The following is a 17708-nucleotide window of genomic DNA, read 5'->3' on the forward strand; positions in this document are numbered from 1 at the left end:
TCATTTTCTGTGTGTTTCCACTGTATAAACATATGTATAAAACATGCTGTCATCACTATCAATGTCTTTAAAAATGCCTGAAAGAAATATACATTTTTAACACAGTATATCATAAAGAAAACTCAATACAGATTCGCGATACAGGAATAAGCATTGTGTCGCGTCATTGAATGATTTCCTGATATCGCGAGAGCAAATATTTATTCCATTTTATTTTATATCAGGTATTAGTTTTCTATTTTCTTCAGAGATATAGATATTGTTAGAGAAAATTGTACAATTGAATAATATAACAATAAAAAAGAGATATTGTTATCTCTGTTTTGTCAAAGATGAAAGAAAGGGATGAATTATATTTTATACAGAGATTTTAGAGTTAGAAACCCACAGTTACACATCTCATTTAAGTTATAAAAAATTCGGTATATTAAATCTGTCTGTTTTAGACAACGCCTCTGCAACACTAAAGGCGTAGTTTCACTAGTCGTTACCGCATACGTGATTGAGAGATTTTTTTTCACGCATGCCATAGCTCTTGTATGCGAGAACCGATTTCATTAGTCGTTAGGCCTCGCATGCATTGGGCGATAGTCCTTACTTAACCTTACCACGCATTTTACTCGACAGCTGAACGCACGATGGTTACTTAGTAGTTAGTACGCGTGTCTCCCAGCATGCTGTATAACGACCAATTTATCGACTGATGTAATTGCAGCCTTATTTTTAACAAAAGTATCTCACGGGTACTGTAATATTTCCGCATTCAAAAATAACCAAAGCGTTCTTCTTTACTGTACATTTGTGCCAAATTTAATCGCGATACGCTGAACCGTTCTTGAGATTCAATATCAAACATCATCCATCGAAACTTTTGGCATATTAGTAACACGTAAGGAGTAAGTTTGCTTGTTTGTTACCTCATGTTATATAAGATGGTTAATTGACTTGTAACATGACAGATTGACATGACATAATATTGTATCATTGTATTATACTCATCACATGATTCAATAGCGCTAGTAGATAAAGACTTTTATTATTATTTGAGTGACCTTGAACTCACTCATAACCTAAGATAAGGTTATAAAATTGTCTATTGCAAATGGAAAGAAATAAAAAAGGTCAATATTGTCTGTAGTTAACACAATTACAATGTAATTATATGAAAATAATATTTTTATTTGTCTATATTTCTGATTTAAAAGGACTCAATCCATAATAGGTTTTAGAAAAGAGAAAATTAAAAATCGAGTTTTTTTAAAATATAACACATAAAACTTCTAATAATTTAGCTAGAATTGTCCTTAATCTACAGTTTTGGTAGTTTTTTTGGGGATAATAAACATTATAATAATTATTTGTATCGTTTTAACGCCCCAGTTACGTCCTTCCTCAGATTCCGATGTATAACATTTTGATATATTGTAATAAAGAGTATTTGGGGACTTATATGTTACCGACATACGAGGATCCTTCCATTGTATGTTGTCGTCAGCTTATGCGTCTCCACCGAGGGACTCAAAGCCTACCCAATTTTGGGGTGCCAATTAGATAGATTCAACCAAGCTCCTTCACAGCTTTGTCACACTTATCTTTGATATTTCGCAATTTCGCTGCTTGAAGTATTATATTTTCCTTCACCGTAAGGACGTCGGATAAATTTACATATGATACTCGTAAATCGAAAAACATTTTGGTACATGGCGTGGACCGAACCTGGACCTTTTAGATTACGGTTCTTTTAAGCGCTTAAATACTACGTCACTAACGATATGTATGAAGTTATATTTATAATATAACGCGTAACATCTAATCTTAGGTGTATGAATGTATCGGAAAGAGGAGTCACGGGACCACGCTACTTGAAGGTGGTATCTATTTACCCACCTGTGTTACGGGCGTGATAATATTACCTGCATGCGTGATAGCTGTTGCATTAGGATCGTATATTTCATCATCAACCGCGATGACCGCGTACTCTCCGGCGTCCAGCAGACCGCGTCTTCTGAGCGCGTTCACAAACTCCACAAGCGCCACGTGCTCGCCAAGAAACACGTAGACTGTAGAAACGACAAAAAATAACCAACATTAGTAGTCATGGGTAATACAACTAAAATTTGTGACCTGCAGATCAGATTAAGGCTCACAAGTGTGAGTCAGTGAACCGGTTCTCAGCTCAGCTCAATTTGTACTGGCATAAAGTTATGATTTTCGTTACGAGTTGCGAGTTACCAGCCAGTTCGCGGCTCATCGGCTCACAGTTGTAGTATGTGCGATAAGGCGTGAGCTACCAGTTTACTGAGCCGCAACTCAACGATTCTCGTTTATGTGAGTTGAACATTTGAATAAAAATGTGTATATATATCATCATCATCAGAGACAAATATAAATATATATATAGTCTCTGATTCGCCAAAGCAAATGATGGTGAAGACGATAGTATATATTAACATAATTGTCACGTCAGTCAAAATCCACTACAAAGCGTTTCTTAGACACTTTTTCCACTTAGCAACTTCGTGGAATGAAATCAAACACAAACTTTTCCAATAAATCCATAGAAATTAATAGCGTTGTCAGTCTGTAAAACGCTTCAATACAATCTGTTATTTCCATTAATTTAACCCACTATACGTCCCCACTGAGGGGCTCGGAGCCTACCCAAAGTTAGGCGTGACTAGGCCATAGTTAACCACATTGGCCAAGTGCGGGTTGGTATTGATTTAGACTATATTTCTAATAAACTGATATATAAACACGGCTAAACACTGACGTATATTCGTCCGGTGGCGGCACCGACTAGTTTCGAGCCCATCGGGGGCCCTTCATCAGGATGAGTGGTACTGGTATTATTTCGCCCGTCGCTCACTATAGCGACGAATATACGTGAGTGTTTAGCCGTGTCTATATATCAGTTTAGTATAATGTCTCACGAAAGTTTGATTATATTTCTAATGCTTATTATACTTCGTTATACAATGATCGATTTTGTGAGCTTTTGTTGCGAACAAAATCACTTTAGAAGGGAATAAGTACATTATCTTGGTTGGTAAATTAAGTCACGTGTCACTATGAGGTTAGAATTAACGAACGTATAACTTATTATGTATAGTTTCAAGATGGATTTAATTCATGATTATCTTAAAGCCTCTATACATATAATATGACACGTTTTCAATATGTACATTGTAATTTTTTTTTTTTTAAATATATATTTTTTTAAATAATGCATCAGCTTCTTATTCTTCTTCTAGCTCTACAGCCCTTTGTGGGCCTTGGCTTGGTCCAGCAACTTTTTCCACCTGGGTCTATCTCTCACGGACTTCCAATTTGCTATGCCCACTTTTTTTGCGTCCTTATTTACGCCGTCTATCCATCTTTGGTCTCCCTCGACTTCGACGACCTTCGTATCAGCTTATATGGTACAATTAAACTTTGTTATTGTTTTTTTTTGGTATTAGGTTATAAGTTTAACTATCTTTTGACGATATTGTATGTTTTTAAATTTTGAACCTTGAAGAAAGATTTTTGATAAATAAAAGTAAATACAAAGATATCTAAATTACGTAATTTGTGTTTTTAAATTTCACACTGGTTTTAAAATTTCTCTGCTAAAACAACTTTCTTAATTTAAAACATGGCCAAGTTGCAAACATTTCTGCAGATAAATACATTATTCATTTGAAGTTTGTACCCCGTTTAGTAGATGTTTTCCACGAGGCATGCGAAAAACAAACTTTAAGTTGTTAATTTGAATATATGCGTTATTTGAATTAGTCGGTCAAACACTCTACATACAAAAATAGGTTAAACAAAATTAATTATTATATTATGTACTAAATGAGTAATCTTATACATTTAGAAGTTGAAAAATGAATAATTACGGTGCCCTATAAAATAAATTTATATAAAATTACACATACGATAAACTAAACTTTATTTTAAATTAGCTGTTGCCCGCGACTCCGTCCGCGTGGATATATAAAAACTTAATTAGTATAGCCCACCCATCAATCCACATCACATCCATCTAAACATTCGCATTTATAATACTAGTAAGTCAAATAAAAAGCAGCTCGTCAAGGCTAAAATTGTAAAAAAATAAAAAAAAAAGTATCCTATGTCCGTCTCCTGTCTCTAAGCTACCTCCTCACCAATTTTCAGCCATATCAGTAAAACCGTTCTTGAGTTATAAATTGTGTAACTAACACGACTTTCTTTTATATATACGAGTATATAGATGACTAACCAAATCATAGGTCAACTTACATACCAAATCAAAATCTCTGAATTCATTTCAACTAACGTAACTTTTCATCTGAAGAAACAGTTCAATATTAATGTTAACACAACATTATATTAATACAAATCGCATCCAAATTGGTTAAACTATTTCTAAGAATAGTACGAGGGAACACATAATATCAAATTTAATCATCATCATCATCATCATCAATAGCTTTTATCTGCTCACTGCTGGGCACAGACCTTTCCCAATGCCTTCCACAAATTTAATATAATGTCTTAAAAAGACAAAGTTTGTACTTACTTCGTGTCTTAAAGTACGTGTCGTCAACAATCCTCTTTATGTGCTCGGACTTGTGCGGTAGATAGTCTGTGAAGCGATGCTCAGCTGTTATCACAAGCCCATTGCTCTGTGACAGTTCCTGTGCCAACATAAAAAATCTTACAACCCACTCATATTATAAATGCGAACATTTGGCATGACCATAACTTCTGAATTCTGCTTTGGAAATTAGATAATATTTGAAACCGAGACAGATTACGGTCTAGTACGCATGGGCTATTGTCCTGGAAACAGGTACGGTTCTAGGGATAAGTTTGTTTTTGTATTAGTTACGGGTAAGTGGGCAAAAAGTGGTAGAGCGTCGGTGGGTCAGGGGTTTACGCACTTGACTTGCAATCTGCAGGTCCTGGGTTCGAATCCCGCCATATACAAACGTGTTTTTCGATTTACATATGTACATTTATCCGACGTTCTTACGGTGAAGGAAAACACCGTGATGCAAACTGCACATATCTGAGAAGAAATTTAAAGATATGTGTGAAGTCAACCAACCCGCACTTGTCCAGCGTGGTTGACTATGGCCTAGTCACCCCTAACAAAGGGTGGACTCCGAGCGCCTCCGTGGGAGCGTATAATTAGCTGATGATAAGTGGGAAATAACTAATATTGAAGAACATGAAATGAAGTTTATTTTAAAGCTTAAAGAAATGTTTGTAACTTAAGATCTCTCTTTATAAACTAGCTATGACCGACTGAAAGCTATGAAGAGCTATGTGAATGGATGGATGTAAAAAATATTATTCTCTTTGTCTATTTTAAGCCTATTGTAAAATATTAATTGTGTCATATGATTTTCAATTTGATTCTTAACCTTTCAAAGACTGCAATTAAAAATCTTATATTTAATTGTATTAAACTTTTATATCCTTCTTATTTTCTTATTTTCAACATCTTTCAATAATGATTAACAAACAGTATTATAGAATATTAAAATAATAGAGGACGGAGCACAAAGGCTGTCTTGTACAAAGATAAATTACATCAAGTTTGGTTATATAATTATAAATGTCAAGTTTGTATTAACATCAAATTAAACTACGCTTCATATTATAAGTATGATTGATTTTGAATAAAGTTCCTCTTTTTCCTCCGAATAAAGTTCGTTAAATCGTAATTTTTATTCATAACAATGACATTGAACATGTGTTAAATTTCTCAGGTAATATGTACTGAAGTTTTTTTTTACGAGAAGGAATTAAATTAACAATAGACGAAATGCAAATATTAATAAAATTGTTCGTTATAAAACTTTATCAAAATATGCAATTTGCATTCAATATTGATTTTTTAAAGTAAGTTTCCCAAAACTTTGTTCTTTACCATATAGAATAGATTCTAAGATTCTCTGTTTAGTTTAAAATACTTGGACTGAAATTGTTTAGTCTGTGGTTTGTTGGCATTTACTAACAAGTTATAACTACATCTACAATTTATAACAAACTCCACAATGGTTGTTGCTGACCTACTGGTGATACTTTGACGTCCAACAATTTACCAAAAACCGACTGTAATTTAGTCCAAAAGACTACAAATGTATAGACAGATTATACAGATAGATAACCGAACGACAGGAAGGTTACCTTTTTTTCGCGGAAAAGATGGTATCATTTGCATATCCTTTCTGATGTTCAAAGATTTAAGCTTTGACGCTTATTTTGGCTTTATTAACTTTTAAACTGTATATTTAAAAGGTTCAATAGTTACTTTAATAGCATCCATCTGTTGTCCAGCTGCAGTGCTTTCGTCACCGGCTACTATCGCGAATTTGTTCCATCCAAAGGCCTTCAGTAGAGCCACCACGGATTTGCTGATTTTGTGTGCGGGCGGCAACGTGCGGGCGAATGTAGCCCCCAGCCCGCCCGCCTCGCCCGCCTCCCGTGAAACATCAGCTTCAGGGCATTTCTAATCAAAAAAACATTACACTTTGTTATTTATTACAGAGAATGGGAAAGTCTTGACAAGTTTTTTTATGCAAATAGTTAACATATTTATATCACCTTTACCAAATGAATACAATAACATTAAAAGTTGGCATTGTTATATGCATACGCTTAATTAATCTTGATTAATCTGCGAATTGTTGTATAATTTTGTAATTTAAATATATTTATATTATTAATTAATTGATTTGATCAAAATAAAAACAAAACAATAAACAATAAGGATGTATTGCCTTATGAAAATTGAATAAACAAGTATTATAAAATAAATCATCATCATCAGCTCACTATACGTGCCCACCAAGGGGCTCGAAGCCTACCCTAAGTTAGGGGTGATTAGGCCGTAGTCAACCACGCTGACCAAGTGCTGGTTAGTTGACTTCAAACATATCTTTGAATTTCTTCTCAGATATGTGTAGGTTGCATCACGATGTTTTCCTTCACCGTAAGAACGTCGGATAAATATACACATGTAAATCGGAAATCGAAAAACATATTGGTACATCGCGGGATTCGAACCCAGGGCCTGTAGATTGTAAGTCAAGTATAAATAAATCACAACACAATATTTTGATACTGACTCAATGAGAGATTACAATATTATATTTAAGTAACAATAATATATTATTCAATTTGTTAACTTGTAAACTTAACCAGTGTTACGTAGGAAAGTTTCCTTAAGTCTTGAATAACTTATACTAAACTCTCTACTTAACTAAAAGGTGTTTAATAAAAATGTTCAATTAATCATCATCATCATCATCAATCTGCCCTTATCCCTATCGAAGGTCAGCACAGTACGTACTACTCCTCCATACATCTCTATCAGCCGTCATATCAGAATCAACCCCCTTCCTACGCATGTCCTCTTTCACATAGTCATTCCATACTTTTTTTGTGTTCCAAAAAACAATTATTCAATTATTATTCTAACCATATTATTTCAATTGTTACAATACTTTGGATTAACTTGTCAAATATTAACACATTCAGTGCTTACCACTCGGATCCGAGCGGAGAGGGGGCATACCGGCCTGTGCATTTTGTAGTTGTACCTAACCTAACAATGTACTTTCATTCATATTTTTAAACATACATATATACATAAGGGAACATACACACACTACGTGACCTCTTTTTTAGTTTTTCCCTCCCTCCCCTCGGTGACCACTCGTAGTACATGCCAAGACACCCTTTAGTTTTTACGTAGTAATTCATAATTATGATTTTTAATCATTTCACAGGCAAAAATTTAAAAAAATTAATAATTTGGCTCATACTCTTCTTTATAGCATAAGACTGCATGCATACTTAAATTACTAGTGAATTATTATGAAAAAAACAAGTAACGACTTCATCTGTATGTTTTTTTTTGTTGTGTGATTTTAATTTTTTTTTTCAACGATAGGTAATAATTTATTTTTAAATTGACTAGAAGTTTAGTAGACTTTGAGTTTAAATTTCGAGTTTGAGAAGTTTTTGCGTTAGTCGCTTATCGACTTTCACGTTAAGTTATTTGACCTTGAAAAAATCTATAAGTTTTGTGAGTCGAGTTTATGTCATACTAGAGACAAGTCCAGTAACGTTCAAATGAATGAAATAAATTTTTAGCTTTCAAAGTATTACTTCTTACGTTTTATCATACTAAAAAAGAAGTAAATAAGTTTACGTTTAAGTAGTTAAGTTACTTACGTGATGCTCGAAAGAAGGGAGAGGAGTACCGAAAACAATCACGGATCACCAGGGAGAAGGGGGTTAAAGTAAGATATCCCGGCATTTATTTCTGTCCCACAAAGTAAATTTAACGAATAATATATATATACTTCATACTATCATACTAATATTATAAATGCAAATGTTTGGATGGATGTATGTTTGTTTGAAGGTATCTCCAGAAAGGCTTAACGGACCTCAGTGAAATTTGGCATACTTATAGAACATAGTCTAGAAGAACACAGGCAATTATGTTTTTTTAATAACGCGCGGCCGGAGTCACGGGTTACAGCTATTGTAGTAATATTAAAAACATTTGAGGGTTTTCATTGAATAGCCCCCGAATCTGTTGAATCGGTTTGAAATATTCTTTCACTGTTGAAAAGTTACACTGTCTCCGGGTAACAGGCTGTATGTAAACGAAGTCTCTGGCAAAATCCCTTTAATTATGTTTTTAAAAAGTTCTACATTACGTCGTACAAAGTACGATAACAATACGATACATACTCGTGGGTTTACATAGAAGGAGGGGGGTGGGGTTAAGTCGAAACCTTACCTTATATCACCTGGTGGGGATGACAAAGTTTACATAAGTAACTGACGAATTTATTGCGTCTAAGTGTCTTTAAATGAAAGTGTATATTTAAGTCAAATACATAACAAGAGAAAATGATGTACAAATGTATATTAAGCAGCATCACCGTAGACCCAATTAACGATAATTCCATTAGAAAACATAACCGCAATCCTAAGCTGTATTAATTATAGCTAAATTATGCGTACCTGAGGCCAAATCTCCCTCTTTCCCTTTCTACCTTTTCTTATAAAGGGAAGATTAAACGAAGACTACGCCATAAATTCCGACATTAATATTTGTACAGTCAGCTGCATAAATATGTATGCATTTACAAAGCCTCTAAAACTAGTATAAGCATTGGGCCTTAAAAATATGTATACACACTTTCATCAATATTCTTCTGAACATGGTATCATTTGTTTATTTTTGAAACCGAAGAACTAAACAAGTTTCTATAGTTTTGTAAGTGTATACATAATTATGCAGCTGACTGTACTCTATACATTAGTACGTATTTTAGGGTGAGGCACACGTAATTATACAGATATATTCAATGTGTGTACTAAGTAATGTGGTAGTGTAATCGTACCTGAAGGCAAGGAAGCGAAGGGGAGGTGGATGGGAGTAGAGGACACTTAGCAAGTGGATACTCTTTTTTATGTCACCCTTCTGTAGCGATTAAAGGTGGCGCATTTGAATTCACAAATATCTACAGGTAGGAGTCACTTCGCTATTATAGCGAATTAAAAGATCAGCTTGTTCATTTGTTCTGTTACCGTTTTTTTATAGGATAGAACTTTTTTAATAGCAAGTGTTTAAGAAGTTTATCTTTGGTAAATAAGACAAAGAATCTTGATATATAATGTTAAATTTTCATCGTGGAACATGTTCTATAAATATACTAAGGTATTGTTATCAAAATATGTGAACACAATTAGACAGCTTATCAAAACAATTTATATTTCTAAATTATATTAACGAGTCGTTACACAAATATTTTTCACAGAGGTGTATTTATGTATTTTACTGCTAATTATATTAATTTTAATTAAAATTTGACTATAGAATTATATTTTTATTTGTTAAAATATTTCTTCATATTATTTTGTTTCTTCCTTTTTGTTAACAGTTAATTTAATTTTCCTAACAAATGAAGGTTGTTTCAAGTTTCTTAAAAGAATTATTCGATCGTAATCTTTTACTTCAGTCATTTGTCAAGATTCATTATTGTGTAACGACATCGCTATTCAATAGTTCCTTTTAGTGAATTACAGAATATTACTGAAACGAAATAATAGCTGTCTTAATGTTTCTTCTATATATAAGTTACCTCTTCCAAATCTTTAAAAATTGTAATTAACTAGTACACCGTCCGCGAGGAATAAAAAAAAATTAATTAGTAGCATATGTGTTCTTCTAGACTACGTTCTATATCTATGCCAAATTTAATCTAGATCAGTTGAGCCGTTCAGGAGATACCTTCGAACAAACATCCATCCATCCAAACATTTGCATCTAACTGTTATAAATGCGAATGTTTAGATGAATGATGAAGGTATGCATGGATCTGATTGAAATTTGGCATAGATGTAGAACATAGCCTGCAAAAACACATAGGCTACTAATTATCTCTTTTTAATTCAGTGCGGACGGAGTCGCGGACGACAGCAGGTTTGTAATATTAGTGAGATTATCATTCAGTAAAAGGTTATTTTTAGGGTTCCGTACTTCATAGGAAAAAACGGAACCCTTATAGGATCACTTTGTTGTCCGTCCGTCCGTCAGTTAAGACCCTTTTTCTCAAAAACGCGTGAAGGTATTAAGCTGAAATTTATTTTAACTTTGCACAAGTTTTTTTTTTAATATTAGTAGATTTCTTTTTATTTACTAATATTTCTTGTACCATTCCAACTGAGCGCTAGGGTTGTGTTAGGATATGGTTTACAACAATAGTCGAATGGCGTGATTCGAACTCCCGACTTCGTGATCGGAATCCGTACCCTTAACCATTAGGCTATTGGCGCTTTCTACATATAATTAGTAATAGTTAAAAGCCTTTGTGCATTATAACAATGACAATTTAAAACCCAAATCAATTATTTTGTATCCCTTATGTCATTACCCTATTTCGTGTGAATGTCCTACAGATTGCTTTATTGAAGTTGCCACATGAGATTTATAGTCGCCACATAATAATATTTACATATTTCATTGAGCCTTTAAATAATTTTGAATGTTATAAAATTTGCAATGATAATACACTTGTATTGATTTTTTTTGCGATGTTTCGATTGTCAATAGTACAAAATTTATATTGATTAAGGAAAAAATCGTGAGAAAAGCTCCCTGGACATTTATTTTTTGAATATTCAATGGCGTATAAAATACTTTGTTGGAGAAATATTTTATTTTCATCCAACAGCAAAAAATACATTGAAAAGAAATTTTAGATTATACAAATCGTATTTCTACGTCACACTTGAATCTGGAATCTAATAGCAGTAAGTTTTTATTCGGCGTATATTGAATAGGTTTATCAACTATGTGTACAGGGTGTTCTAGTTTTTAAAGCATAAATATTTTAATCATAAAAAATATCTTGATGAGTAAATAAATATAAAATGCAAAACTTAATATTACAGAACTAGCTTGGCTTATAAAACCAAAGAAAGACGTATAAAGAATATTTTTTATGACAACTCTAGTTTAATATTCATCTCATCTGAAGATATATAGAAAATTGAATCTCCGATATACTACTGCGTAATGTTTTCTTATATTTGATGAAATGCATACGCGTAGGTCGACGTCGAGATTACTTACATGCGATATGAGAGGAAGGTTCCAAGCGGCGGCAAGCTTCGCCTCAGTTAGACACGTGCCGTCGAGGCCGAAGAACGCCACCACACCGAGATCACGCATTTGCGTCATCACCCTGTATAGACAAAGAATTAAGTAAAATTGCTTCTTGCGATCGAATAGCTAATTGTCACTATTTGCATCTTGCTAGTGATAAGTTTTCAACCTTTTCTGTGTTTCCACTGCGTTGATAAATATCGAAACATTTGTCATCATTCACATTAAAAAAAAAATCATAAACAACATGGCAGTCTAAGTCGTTGCGTGATAAAATCCTCGACTGTAAGTAAACACAAATTAAACCTCAACATTTATTCTAATACTATCGCCTGAGCAATTATTCGCACGAGTCTCCGAGTAAATACGCCTACAGACGATGTAACCTAACTATCTACAAGAGAGAATTAAACTCAAGTAATGTAATGTCGCGGATAACCTCAAAAACTACAATTAAAATGGTATATATTTATACTAGACGTCGCCCGCGAGTCCTTCGCCGAGAATTAAAAAAAAAACTTAATTAGTAGCCTACGTGTTCTTTCAAACTATGTTCTACATTTGTACCAAAGTTAACCAAGATCCGTTGAACCCTTCTAACAAACATTTATCCGTCTAAACTTTCGCATTAATAATATTAGTAAGTAGTAAGATTTTGTGACTGATTCAATCATCAAATAGTCCCGAATACGATTGTCAAAATACCGTACTAAAAATGCAATATACTGGGTTTTTCGTATTGCCAATGTGCATATTCAAATTTAGTATAGCGATGCTTTACTGAACACAGACAACAGAACAAGCTCTAGTTGCATTCAATAAAAATAGTCGTTTCCATTTTTATCTCGACAACAAAGATTATTGTGTTATATTCAGAAATTTATAATAGTGTCAAAATCATTTAAATCGTATCGTAAGAAGTGGAATTTGATTTTAAAACGAATATTTAATTTACATAATAGACGTCGTAGAAATTAAATCTTCCATCGCTTTGGTAACGCGAGCCTGAGTGAGCCTGAGTGGGCGGTCTCCGTTGATCTTCACGGGTCAGGAGAAATAACTTTGTCAATTATGTCAACACTTACCACGCGTTTAAACGCATGTATTATGGACTGATTATGGACGACACTTTTTTTGGAATGTGACGTTATTTAATTACCATATTCATTTACGTTATCATTAGATGTGTATTTATAAGAAGTGTCGCAGAAAATTAATATGAATCTAATTAGATCTTCATTACGTTTGTCATAAGTAACGTTACATGAAACATTAGAATTATATTTGAGAACCAAAGACTAGATGAAATTTGAAATTGTATCATTTGTACAGGAAAATAATTCTCTATGGCCCAATTTCAACTTATATAGAATCGCGTGTGCTATTCCTATTGGCTAACAATAAGAACTACTTATATCTAACACAATTTTACTCAGATTATAAATGCGAAAGATTGGATGGATTGTGTTATCACCCCCCACCTTCAGGATAGCTAAAAGGATCTAGATAACATTTTAATTTGAGATCACTAGGAAGATATTGTTTTTTTAATCTTACTATCTTATCTATTTGACAGTAACCTGAGCGAGAGTGAATCCCTGTGGAGCGGCAGCGGTGGTCTAGGGCGGCCGATGTTGGCGGCCACGAAGCGTAGGCGGCGGCCTGGCAACAGACTGGGCTCGCGGTTGATGCCCGCTACGGCCAGCGGCAGCGCGCCCAGAACAGTCTGCACCAATGTTAATATGTCTACAATTACGTTACGCAACAGTTATGAATACGTGAGGTTAATGTGAGAAGATGATGATAATTGGGTCAATATATGTATACTACAGATGATTTTATTGCATGAAAATTGTAGTGTGCACACAGAAACAGATCTAAGAACATATTTCAAGCAGCTAAATTTAAGTTAAAATGGTGTACAAAAATTATTGTATCAAAGCTTGGCAAATATAATGTTTTAATTTGCGTTTACATCATTAAGAATGCATTAATCTTTAAGCTAGGTTTATATTCTTGTCTTTTGTCTACAAAGATATGTTGCAGCGCCGCGTGTTGTTATGTCCTTGTTATAATTACGACAACGTTGATGTGAAGATTAGGGTTAGTTTAATTAATTTTCCTTTGTTTACTTACGTCCCATCATATTATTTTGAAGTCTTAGGAATCAATATACGATATACAAGTTCGGTTAATGGACTTGGAAATTTCATATCGGTCGAACACAAGCGTGTTGATAGCTTCTATTTCTGTATGGTCATATTGAGCGTTAAATGAGTCGATTGTTGATGCTAAATTGCATTCGGTTTTTTTAAATAAAATATAGCTTTATTTTCCAGTAAGTAGCCAGTAATATATATACATGATGTATACTTAATAACGCACAATATTATTCCCAAAAAACATTAGTTCCAGCTCAAAAAATGAAAAAATTAAATGTTCATTCGTCATTATATTTATGTTCATTTAACTCGGCATGTTTTAAATATTTTATTGTTTTGTACTATTGTAATTTGGTTGCTGGTAATATTTGAAAATTAACATTGTACGTTTATTTGTGGTGTAACGTGAAAGTAGGTGAGCAGTGCACAGTCGCCGCAGACAAAGGAATTTCCAATATAATGTTTAACATTCGCTTTGCTTTCGCAATTTAAAGCTCTCTGGACACTAACGTACATTATTTGTTACAATGTACATAAGTATGGGAAACTTTGACTAATTAGAAATGGACTAGACATATAGCCCCTTGTGGTAGTTAATAAATTCTAATCTTTTTACGGTGAGTGAGAGAAAGTTGACACGTTCATGTTCATATAATTTTGAAATTACTTCTTTATAAATAAATATTCATTGAAAAACACACTAATTCCACAAACGAGCACAATCAAGCAAGTGTAAAACTTATTGTAGGTTTTTATTTGACAGGCGTAGTTAGCTTAACGCGTCCCGTCATTTAAAGTCAATGTATATTATCTAAAGTTTACCTTTGGGGATTGTCCGATATTAGGTAACGCTGCAAAATTTAGAACGCAACTAGTGAACAATCGTACAACGGTTTTGTCCAAACCAATAACAAGATAAACACTCCAAAATCAAATCATGTTCAACAAATATTGACGATACAAAATGAATTTCAAATTCAGACCAAAGTCGACTTTCTGTACTAGGCTAAAGATAGTTGTGTAAACATTAAATTGTTTCGCTTCAATTCATTGTATCAAGAATGTTACAAGTACTAAGCGTAACTTCAGTTTATTTTTCTTCAGTATTAAAGAGAATGAACGCTTGATGCTCGAAGCTTGAACTTCTATTATAATACAGGGATGACAAACCAATGGCATACGGCACAATATTTTGTACACAGTACTTCTCACAAAATTCATTATGCATAGGTATCAAACATGAGGAACGACACTAATAATTCCTAGACTACGAAATGTTTCTAATAGTTACATAATCAAAATTATTTAATGGCACGTATATAGCTTTATTATATTAGCGATGGTTAAAAAAACTTAATTAGTAACCTATGTATTCTCCCATACATTCTACATCTTTGTCAAATTATAACGGGATTTGTTCAGCAGTTCTGTTACCTACAAACAAACATATATCCATCCATTCATCCGCATTTATAATATTAATAAGATTTCTTTATAAAACTCGCACGTTGATACGTAAAGATTCACCACCCCTGTCTTAGTCAATTAAATACTTAGTAAGAGCTTCTTTATATAGGGTGTCCCAAAAGGTTACGTACATAGGAAGGGGGATGATAGGGGTGGTCACAAGGTCACCAGAAAAATTAAATAAAAATACCCCTCTGGGTATTAAAAAGAATAAATGGCATTTTTTTAAAACTTAAAAATTTTACACCTTCTGGGGCAATTTTAATTTTCTTTAAAATCTTTGTTAGTTGTATTGTTTTTTTTTATTTCATATTGATAAAGGGTTATTGACGATAACATAATAGCATTTTTTTAAATATAGCAATATTTGTAGGTCATCGGTTACAAAATTGCCCCAGAAGGTGTAAAATTTTTAAGTTTTTAAAAAATGCCATTCATTTTTTTATTACCCAGAGGGGAATTTTAATTTTACTTTTCTGGTGACCCTTGTGACCACCCCTATCATCCCCCTTCCTATGTGCGTAACCTTTTGGGACATCCTGTATGCTTATAAACACAAAATCTTTTTTTAAATCCCACGTAAATAAAAGAAACTGTCTCATCATTTATCGTATACAAGAGATTGGTGTGATTTTCTCGCGTTTCATCCTCCTGATTTAAAACACGATTTCAATGCGAATCTCTTGAATAGAATAAGGAGTAGTTTCCTGTGTTCTGGTCATTTATCATTTGGGAGTCCATTTAGCGTCAGTGGGTATTCAAGTCAGGTCTAACATATTACACAAGAGGTCACCCTTTTGTAGGCTGTTAGGCCAGACACTTCATCAATTTCTCAAAGTATATTCCTTTTACTGATTCTATGCTAAGGGTGTCCCTTAGTGATATTTAACTTTGAGTGCGACTTTAAGTTTTAATATCTAAACATAATGTAATATACATAGTTAAAGGTAAAACTTGTTTAGCAAAGACTAACCGAAAACTTTACGATGACTAAAACTAATTTGCATATCAACTTTTCATACTTGTTTAAAAACATTACCTAAACTACTAATCGCTTGAAGCTATGTTGGAACACGTGAGCTAGGGGATTCAAATTTGATTTTTAAGCACCCATGACCTAATAGTTAAGGAGACTGACTTCCCAACACGCGGTTGTGAGTTCGAATACGAATATACGAGTAAATTCTAAGCTTAATTTTAGAAAAATAGATGAACTTTTCAATACTAAATTAATTAAAATATATGAACAGTTCTTTACAGTTTGTCTATTGGCTCGTTCTGTTTTTTTTTTTTTTATATAGGAGAAGGGGGCAAACGAGCAACGAATCGCCTAATATTATTTGATCCGACGCCCATGGACATCATGTATCACGATTCAACTTGCATTTAAGTGAAAATTGCTATTTTTTTCTTGTACCGTATTATTGAATTTCCTTCGAACCTTTCCGTGCTTCGAACCCCACATTACATAATGGTACATCGAAGGGATGTTTCATGATTGATTTCTTTTTTTTGCTTTAAATTTGTGCTAGAAATAGTTCACAATAATCGAATAGGAGCATCTACGACTGTATTTACACCCTTAGCTTTTATAAGAGAAAAGAAACTCATTTATAACCACACAGATATGTAGATACAAGAGAAAAAACACAGCAAAGATCTACAACAATTAAAAGAAAAGTGTGATAAAGAGTCAGCTCAGCGTATGCAGATGGTTTAAAAAGCCTCTGCGCTAGTTTTCAGTTGACTTATTGAATCTTCAAATGTATACAAAGTTGGTTTAATTAAAACTTACCAGACTATATCCGTAAGCTCCTAGAAATCCAATAGTTATTGTATTTTCAGTTGTCCAATTACTGTTTGTTGTGGAACACATTTTAGTACTTCCGCAATCATCGCCAATAATATCAAATAAGTTGACACCATCTGCTTCTATGCTTTCCATCGATACGTTATCTTCTATCAGATTTCCAGTTACACTAGAATGTATGTTATTAAGATAAATCGAATTCAAACTATGTGTTTCGAATACTGGTTCATTTAAATCTGTATCGATATTTGCGCATTTATTATCACTTACAACCTCTTTTGTATCTTTTGTTTTATCGATTACTGTTTCATTCGATACATTGGTATCGATATTAAGATCTTCGATTGTATTTTCAATGTTTGTAACATTTTTATTATCGATATCGTCATCATCGATTTGATATTTCGTTATGTTAGAAATATATTTAACAGACATACAGTCTGTTATTAATATTATCATACATATAAATGCTTTTAACATCTCCATTATGTTTTAATTCATATTTGTTGAAGCGATGTTACGTCCCGAACGTATCTGAAACAAAAATAAAATTATGGAAATACGTCGAGGAAAATTATTTATTTAAATACGTTGA

At 33.3% G+C, this 17708-nt stretch overlaps 1 protein-coding gene across 1 annotated transcript; it reads right to left on the reverse strand.

Moving 5' to 3' along the window:
* Window positions 1-17248, reverse strand: LOC106118789 (guanylate cyclase 32E). The gene is made up of 7 exons (XM_013313536.1): window positions 17099-17248; window positions 13255-13400; window positions 11642-11753; window positions 6293-6490; window positions 4550-4667; window positions 1914-2060; window positions 1-77 (listed from the first exon to the last, which is right to left on the reverse strand). Exons 1-7 carry the CDS (start codon window positions 17246-17248, stop codon window positions 1-3), a joined length of 948 nt encoding a protein of 315 aa, XP_013168990.1.
* Between the last annotated feature and the right edge of the window lie 460 nt (window positions 17249-17708).

The sequence above is a fragment of the Papilio xuthus genome, unplaced genomic scaffold (assembly GCF_000836235.2).
Source record: "Papilio xuthus unplaced genomic scaffold, Pxut_1.1 DF827542.1, whole genome shotgun sequence".
Classification (NCBI taxonomy): Eukaryota; Metazoa; Arthropoda; class Insecta; order Lepidoptera; family Papilionidae; genus Papilio; species Papilio xuthus.